The 9,568-nt window shown below is 37.6% G+C and overlaps 1 protein-coding gene across 4 annotated transcripts in view; it reads left to right on the forward strand.

Annotated features, from left to right (window-relative positions):
- The window catches only part of ARHGAP42 (Rho GTPase activating protein 42), a 448,389-nt gene that overhangs the window by 218,411 nt on the left and 220,410 nt on the right, over positions 1 to 9,568 (forward strand). For all 4 annotated transcript variants that reach the window (XM_019524224.1, XM_019524221.1, XM_019524223.1 and 1 more), the window contains exon 4: positions 7,336 to 7,407. In XM_019524224.1, coding sequence (XP_019379769.1) covers positions 7,336 to 7,407 — 72 coding nt within the window. The remainder of the gene's footprint in view (positions 1 to 7,335; positions 7,408 to 9,568) is intronic.

The raw sequence follows: 9,568 nt of genomic DNA on the forward strand, positions 1-9,568 counted from the left end.
GGAGTTTTACTAGGTATTAACTTTGTGTATGAATCTCCTGTTTTGATTTCCCCAAACCTATTAATTTGAAATTATATTGATTGATAGCTCTGTTGTCCCCCAAGTTGATGGAGATTATTTTTCTGTGGCTGATTAGGGTATTAATAACTGTCACTTGTTTGGTTTTGCTTGTTTGTTTTCAGTGAAATTAAATTATTTTCTGGCAGAACCATACATGGTGTGCGAGAATCATTTTTTGCTAATTAATATATTGTTTATGGAGATATATAGCCTTTTGTAATGAGTTTAATTACCTTTTTCTAGTATCCTCAAATCAATGTGAAGCAAACTGATATTTTTTCATCATTCAGGATTTATAAAATCACTAAACATTGCAAGGAAATGTCTCTTTTTTTTAAAGTCCTTTACTTAATCCATAGGTTTCTTGTTCAAAGGTTGAGGAGTGTGATGCGGTGTGATGGAAAGCAATGTAGTATACTTCAGAGTGCAAGTAAAATGAGGAAAAAAATGTTAATTATGCAGAAAGCACAAGAAAATAGGCAAAGGCATTTTATTGGAATTCAGATGATCTGGGTTTAATTTCTAGCTGTGCCTCCAACTTCCTGTGTGATGTTTGGCAAATTCCTCCATTTTTTTTCTATTTCAATTCATTTTGTCAAATGGGAATAATCCTATTTCCTTCCTCCCACTCCTGGTCTGTTGGTTCTCTTTAGGCCCTAACCCTGAAAACACATATGCGTAACTTCAAAACACAGGAATAGTTGTGCTGCAGTTAATGGAGGTGCTCATGAGTTTGAAAGGCCAGCCAATGTTTATTAAGTATTTTAGGGATTAAAAGCTTTATATACAGTATACAGTGCACTGTTTATTTAGGATCTGATTTCATCCCTGTTGAAATCTGTAGTTTATTCATCCAGTTCAAAAGGGATAGGGTCAAGGATCTGAAGCCACAGTTCTGCAATTTATTCTACACAGATTGACATCAGTGGACATCTAAATAGGAGCAAGGATTTAAATGCATAGTTTAGGTAACTTAAGTTTTTATAAGTTACTCTCTCTTTAGATTGATATATCCATGGTTGACTGAATAGCACCAAAACTTCCAATTTCTTATCATTGCCATTAAGAGCTTTGTAAAACTTTTTTAAGTTACTTAAGTGCTGGAGAAGTGGTGATTAGCCTAAACTCAGCTCTGTTTAAAGGAAACTGTTGAACTTGCTTATAGAACTAAGAGTGCAGACAGAAGTGAAATTTTCACCTGATCTGGCCACATAAAGTGGTCTATAGCTGGTGACCAAACACAAGTGCATAGCTGCAAACCACTTAAAATGGCTGACTGGGCAAAAATCCGAACCCGCATTGCATGTGGAGGGAGTTCAGTCTGGGTTTTTTTTCAGCCCCTGCTGAAGGGTGGGGTGGGTGTATTGCAGCCCCCTCCCCACCTCAACCTTCCCATTCTGCAAACAATGCAGTCTGGCAGGCAGGAGGAGCAGCCAGCAGCTAGAGTCCCCTCCCCGCTGGAACCAACACTGAACTTCTGTTTGGTCTGGGGATCACTGAAACTCAGAACACTTCCAGCAAATCATTCAGAGTTACAGCAGGGAGCTGAACTTCTGTCTGCACCTTTAAGGACACAGGCCAAGACTTTAACTATTTTTATTAAATTTAGTTAGTTTCTGAGCCTTTTTCACTCCGATATCTTTTGTCTCCCCATGGAGTATTCCACAAATAAGACTCTTAATTTCAGAAAGAAAATAGGTGCACGATGCTGTAATAGAGGCCTCAATTACAAATGTCAGCCCACTCTGTTTTACAGTGGAACCTTGTATGTCCCTCATTTACAATCTATTTTGCATGCTTTTCAGAGTCAGTAGTTCATAGTAAATGCTTGCTGAGTAACAAAAAATGTGAAAAATATCAGATATATCCAGTGTAGTGAGACAGATGTGTGGGCAGATTTTTCTTTACAAACCAGCTCATATTTGGAATTTTTACGCTAGGTATAGAAAAGGTCTTTTAAGTTATTATCATCTTTGTACCAAGTCTGTTTTAGTGTTTTCTTCAGTTTTGTTCTAAATATGTCAAGCCATGGGACTGCCATCACTTCACATAAGTGTGTGTGTGTGTGTGTTTTAAAGAACACATGATAATATGATGATTAGTCGTGAAACCATATAATGATTACACTATGTATCTTTAAAACCCCTTTGCCCAGTCTTTATCCATGAAATCATTTTCCAAGGCATCTATTAATATATCAAACTGTAGAACACTGTACAGACAGATGCCATATTATTACTTGCATTAAATTGTTAAATAAGTTATTTTTCCAATTCCTTCCCCTAAAACGTAAAATGTTACTTTAAATAAATCCCCAAATGAACAAGATTCAGTTCCATCATAGCATGTCTTTCAATACAAGTGTAGTAATTCCTTAAGTAGTCCAGAGGTAAAAACAGGGTTGAAAACCTGACCATTTTGAAGTTAGTAGGGATTAAGCTGCTGACTTCAGGGGGTCCAAGTTTTCAGTTAAAATTCTTGCTCCTTTTGGGAAAGGGTGTGTGGGTGCTATCAACAGGTATTAGAAGGATTTTGGCAAGTTTTAAATACATAGGAAGTTTGAAGTGCATTCTACTGTTATCATGATCTAATACAAGTACATATTTTAAACCTAATTTTAATGTATGCCATTTATTTATAATTTTTCCAAAGATTAATTCTATAATTTGAGGAAGGCATGCAGTATTCAGATATAATAAGGTTTGATATTATTTTATTATACAAATTATATTATTTGTTGTGGGTCAGAGTACCATCATTGAAAAGTAGTGGAGAATGAATGATACAGTGTTAATGAACTCTAATAAATCAAAACAGCTTTTAGAACTTCTTAAAGCATTTTCTAATGGGAAAAGAGTAATTTTAGGAAACGGTGTCTTTGCCCCAATAACAGAACAAGTTGTTCTGATATTGCAGAAGAGAAATCACTGTAGACATCTTAATGTTACTCCCCTGTCCTGGTGTGGTTATTCCTCTCTTCTGACTTTGAGCTCAAACTCAGTGCAAAAACTAAATCAGCAAAAGAACACTAGCTTTGCAGGAAGTGAGGTATGTATTTAGAGTGGATATCTGGAAAAAAAATCCTGCACTGTGAAAATAGTGAGGCAGTGGAATAGGCTGCCTGGGGAAGTTGTAGACTCTCCATCAGTGGAGGTGTTCAAGAAGAAGTTGGACAGCCTCTGGATGTTCATATTGGAATGGACTCTGGGGTCATATTGGCCTTCCTCTCTAGCAGGGGTGTGGCCATCTACCTGGGACCTCTTGACCTTATATTGACAACATTTCACAGAAGCAGGAAATTGGCTGCTGTGGTTCCCCTGCTTTACCTGGGCAGGTTAGGGTGTTAGGTCTGTGTGTCAGGGTTGACAGAAGTCTTATGTAGAGTTTAGATTATGGTTTTATGGGATGGTTGTCATAGGGATGATTCTGCCTTAGGCAGGGGGTTGAACTGGATGACCTCTGGAAGACCCTTTCAGCCCCACTTCTCTGTGATTCTCTATTACTCTAAACTGGCACTATAGAAACTTCAGATTACTACCAATCATTAAAGCTGACTACCCTGCTTGGGCTAGAGTCCTTGCTGGGAGTTGTAGGAGTTACTGCCTACTTACTGATGGTGACCAAGGGTTGCGTGTCTTGGGCTGATACCCTGGTCTTACTGAAATCAGTAGGCATTTTGCCACTGAATTCAGCGCATCCAGGATTTTACAACTAGAATCTGTCTCTGGCTCTCCAACTTGTTTGCTGATTTTTACCATGGACACATGCCTCTGTCTTTAATTTTAAACCTTCTTACTTGGAGTATAAGCCAACCTCTAACCACTGATTTAGAGTAGCTTGCCTTTGGAGAAAGTTCTTACTTTCCTAAAGTTCAGGAATTTTTTAACCTGAACCATTTGATACAGGCCAGCCTCAGAGTTAGCTGGTTACTGCATTTGATGAGTCATCTAATCTGAAAATACCCATGTTCTTAGATAGGCATGTAAATTCTTACCTATGTCTTACTCGAGAGTTAAATTTACATGATAATATTTACAAACGTATTTGATATCTTTTGAAGAAATATGTATATGCATGAAAAGAAAGAAATGCAGTGATCTGTAAAGTAATTAGTCCCAACCCTAATGGACAGAACTTTTTTTTTTTTTTTTTTTGGAACTTGATTTTAAAGGGAAACACAAAGTTAGCTTCAAACTGTAAAATGGAAGCTTTAACTTTTTTAAAATTCTTTAAAAAAAAAAAAAGCTTTGCTGAAGACATCTTCTGTGATAAACATACCTCTTGTTGGCTTTTACCAACAATACTTGTTTTCAACAGTTTGAAGTGGGTATTGATGAAAGAATACTATTATATTTTGCCTAACCTGTTTATTATATATAATTCTATTTTTATGCCACAATTATCCGTTCTTTATAGAAGTAAAGAGAAGCCCAAAAGGGGTACCAAACGTAACTGTAAAATCGAAATGGTGTTTTTAGGGTTGTAGTAATTAGTAGCCAGTGCTCATCCATACAACAGATTATCTTAAGCAAAAAATATTAAGAAAGGAGAAACCAAAATAAGCCAGCTATAATATAATGCAGTTCTGGTGATCCAGAGCCAGAAAGTAAAAGAAAATAGGTGTGTAAAGGCTGAAATTCCATTACCTGTGTATTTATGGTTTACCCAAGTTAGGCAAGCGCAATCCAGTGGGAAAAGACAAGGAGTCTTTGTAGGACTGAGTAGTCTGAATCTTCTGAATTGTATCTGCTAGGCTTCTCCCCAGTAACTTGTTGGCAAGCTCTTCTCCTGGCAAACAGAAAGGAATATTTATTTGAGAAGACATGCCACATCAATGCTCTTGTCTTTAGAAGCTTTCTTGAGAGGGACTAACCTGTAGCACTCTTTTTGTCCCTCAATGTAGATCAGGGAAAAGAAATTCTGTACTTAACTAATATTTAAATTAACAATATCTTTTATCTACAGACACCCATTACACATTCCTAGTCAGGAGCCTCCATATCCATAAACAACAATGGTCTTGCTGGCAATGAACTCCTTTTACTTGCTAGGCATCTCCTTATAATGTTATATATTTGATGGAGATCAGTTCTTTCCCAGTATCTAGACCATGACTTTTTGTATTCTGAGGTCTCGCAGTAAATAATTTTGCAACCGAACTGAACCTTGATTGACAGTAAAAAAAAAAAAAAAAAAAAATTGTTTCAGTCACTTTCAGGTTGCAAAAAACTGGTGTGAAACGTGGTCTTTTAAGTCTCTCTGCAGGGCACTTGAAAATGGCAGTTCTGAGTTGTCTGAACAGCCCCGTTCAGCTCGCTGTGGAGTTTAACTCTGAAGTCTACAGTGATTGTTTTACATCAGTATTCATGCGCTGGTTTATTTTCAGATTGTATAAACCTTTTTCCTTGGTGATTTTAAGTGAAGAAAGGCATTCACCTTATATAGCTGTACATTGCTGCTGGATGCAGTAGTAGATAACAAGGGATGTAGGAATGTAGCAAATGGGTGTTAAGAAGCAGAAGTTCAGGTGTACACCAAAACCTTAATTTCCTCGTCCCAAGTTAGAAAGCAAGCCCCTGGGACAGGCTGCCTTGTTATGTTCTTCTTGTACAACACCTAGCACAAAAGGACCCAGCCGTACTTTGGATGTCTGGATGATACCTTAAATGCAAATAAGCCTTACTGAGTCCTCCTCATAACCTTTGCAGCAAAGCTGTCCATTGTTTCCCTTATGAAAGGGACTAGTTTGTGTCACTCATTACTCACTTGTCAAATGCCACTGTTATTACTTTAAACTTTCTATTGGATTAGTATAACAAGACCTTTCCCCCTCTCTCTCCCCATGTAAAGCTGCTGCCAAAGGGATCAGCTGATTAAAATGGTGATGCGGTGACATTTGGAAACGAAATCTTGGTGCGAGGGAAGAACAAAATGTGCTGAATTTTGTTTGCTCTGGGAAACTTTTATGCTCTAATAGCATAGCCGCCGGTTATTTGTATGATGTAAAAGTTACCAGAGTAACTCACTCATCTCTTGCTTAGTCACATGTTAGCTCTGGTAATTACTCTCAATCTGCTAAGACCCAAACATCGCATTTAATGGGTGTGGTAAAAACCAGAAATATAGGGAGTAAAAAATTATATATACAAAAACTTAAAATGCTGGGTGTCTGGAATTATTGTCAAAACTGTCTATAATTTTTTTATGGCTCTTTACCTCTTATTCAAATAACCTTGAGTAATAAAAGTGAGGGGGTAACAAATTTAAGTGAGACACATATACTTTTATGACTAAAAATTATTAACATATCTCAAAAAGAGGAACACTTGAGAGGTCTAGTTCTGCCTCCTGTCCTTTAAACCTTACCTTAGCATAACGTCTTATAGAAATTATAGCAATGTAGTTCAGTACAGCTTTTTCCTTTGAAAAATAAAGGAAATGAAATGCATTATTAAGATTTTTAAAATTACACTCTTTCCATACAGTTCCAACACAGATGTAAACATCACATAAGCTTGGAGTTGAAATAAGGTTTAAATTATGCGCAGGGGACTTTATGAGAGCTCTCCACAGTGGAGTGAATTACACCCTACCTAAACAAATACAATGGGGGGAAAAGGGGAGTGATCATCTACTTAAGGATTTCTGGTTTGGATTTTAGGATATAAAATTAAATTATAGCTTGCTTGCTTTGTGTCTTTCTTTCTCTCTCCCTTTCTTTCATAGACTCAGTTTTGGATTGTGTTGAATTCTGTCTTTATTTGTAGCATTATGTTATTTATCTGAATAGATATTGCTGAAAGGACCCAGCTATCAAGTTGTGTAAATAACTAATCCATGTAATAATGTTCTTATTACTGGTATGCTGGTCATCTCCCCATTTCTGCCAGATTGTATTACTCCCAATTGTATCTTATCTAAAATTATGCTATAGTATACTCCAAATTTGTGTGTGCGTGCATGCATGTCCATGGAACCCTATCCATACAGCATTAGTAACTCATTATTATATTGGGTAGTTACATTTTACTATTTTTAGTGATACTTCATTATATATTAAGAAATATATGGTGAATTATATTAAAGTAATAATTGGAGGCCAACTCATGCTTAGCTGTTAAAATTTGTTTGCAAGTGATGTGAAATCATTAGGGATTTTTTTCAGTCTTGCACATTAACATAATAAGATTTAGTAGAGTTGTAGAATAACTTTAGCTTTCTACAAGTACTTTGTATTGACAATACACAAGTTTGAATATTTGTTTGACATTTCAGATCCAGAATGCTAATGATGTCCTAATAGCACCACTGGAGAAGTTTCGGAAAGAACAAATAGGTGCAGCAAAAGTAAGTTGCTTAGGAACTAAGTCTTATTTAATGTTTGTTTGAAGTTCATGCTAGATGTCATATGTTTGGTTAAGAGCATTGAATAAATAAGATATTTTTGTTCTCATTTAATTTTTACACTGTAGCAAATTAGACTCATTGCTTTTTTAAGAGAAGAGGAACATTTACTTGTGGCATAAGAGAACTGTATATAATGCATATGTTACATCTTCAGGAAACTAACAGAATTCCTTGTTTCAGGTTTCCCAGTTCCACAGTTGTCTTTGTTTTAGTACTTAGGTTTTAATTTGATCCCATAAAACAGAGTTGCACCTCATAGACTAACGAAAATCAGAGATGCATAAGCTGTCTTGAGCAAGAGCTCTCTTTGACAGATGCTGTCTCACAAAAACTGATGTATCTCTGATTTGGTTAGTCTGTAAGGTGTAATTCTACCCTACTTCAGACTGAGAATGCTAACTATCTCTCTTTGATCCTATAAAAAAAAAAAAAAGGCACAAAAATGGAGGTGGAGCATAGCATCTCCTGAGATCCTGCCCCCTTCTGCATGATATCCCTCTGGCTTTCCAGGGGAGATTGAAGTGCAGCTACAGATTCTATACAGCCCAATGATTTCCTTTAGATGGAAAACCCAAGTTGGTGCCTGAAGTCAGTTATACACTCACTTTGTGTTACAAAATAGCACAAAGGTACTGGTGCCCAGGTATCTGTTGCATGCATAAATGAAAGATGTTTCATAGGTATGAGCCCTCAGTATGGAGGGCTGTATTGCAGCCCAGTTCAAAATTCTAAAGTTGGACAAGAGTCATTATCTTGGAAATACATAAAGGGAAAAGCATTCAATGAAATGTATGATTCTGATAAAATCTACTGTTGCTTAGTAGGTATTAAATAGTGAACTGCATATAGAAACACTGTTTATAGACCAAATAGAAAGTCTTTCAATTCTTAATGTTCATTTTTAAAAAGTTCTGGTTTTGCTCTCTAATATGGTTACCAAAAATTAATAGAATCTGCATTCTTTCTACATCTGAGTAGTTTCACAAGTAAATTAATATAGTTTGGGGGGAAAAATGGAAAATACAAATGACAACAGTTGAACATTTGCTGTACTACTTTGGATATATAACAAAGAAATGGAAGTGCCCCTGTGCAGGGACCAAACATGTTTTAGAAGAAATTCCTGTTGTTAACTTGTGGTCAAGCTTATGTGGGCAAAAGGCTTTTCTCTATTCTCATGTTTGATAAGTAGTTTTGTACAACTGCAAGCTTTCCTCATGACACCTACATACATGCTGCTGTACAGATATGGTGTGGGAGTTTGTTTTCATCTAAGCTGCATAGTTAAGTGGATTTTAAGCCCAGCATCAGATGCTTTTTATTTTTCAGGAGTTTTCAATTCTAGTTTCACTACAAGTTGTTCTTTTGTCACTATTTACTTTTATAATTTAGTTGCTGGGGATGCTTCTGGAGAGAATCTTCTGAATCAGCATTTAGAGGCTTTCTTCATTGTGCTGTGGAATCTTTTTGCTGGGGACAGACATTACACACAAATCAGTTTAAGTGATCAGAAACTGGTTTAAACCTGTAACAGAACAGACATTCAGTGCACATAAACCAGTTTCAAAATGGCTAAAACTGGTTTGAAATAAATCTGGTTGAATGTAATATCAGACTTAACTGATTTGGCTTGTCCCAGACCCCTTGCAGGTTTAAATTTAAACCAGACTCCCCCAGCATCCCAGCATGCTCTCTGGGCTAGGTGATCTGCTTTAGCCCAGCTGGGCTGACCCAGCCCCTCTGCTCCAAAGCCCAGGGACAGGCAGGGGCTGGGGGATGGCCAGGGATGGGGTTAATTTCCCCCTCACTGGCCCACTGGCAAGGACACAAGTTGGGTCTGCCTGGTGCTCCCCCTCACTGCGGCAGCAGTGGGGCACCATGGCCCCTGAGGCAGAGGGGGGCAAGGAAGGGGGTTAGTTTCCCCTCTACCCCACTGGCAGCTGTGCCTGCCTGCTGTCACCACCGTGCTTTCTCCCTGAGAGGGAATAAGCCCCCTGCATTCCCCTCTGCCAGACGCTTGCTTTCCCCTCTGCCAGAGGGAGGGAAAATAACCCCTGTCCCTGCCCCCTCCAAGGAGGCTGGGGGTCAGTGTCTGATTGTG

This window comes from Gavialis gangeticus, unplaced genomic scaffold (genome assembly GCF_001723915.1).
Source record: "Gavialis gangeticus isolate Ggan-Ray unplaced genomic scaffold, GavGan_comp1, whole genome shotgun sequence".
NCBI classification, from domain to species: domain Eukaryota; kingdom Metazoa; phylum Chordata; order Crocodylia; family Gavialidae; genus Gavialis; species Gavialis gangeticus.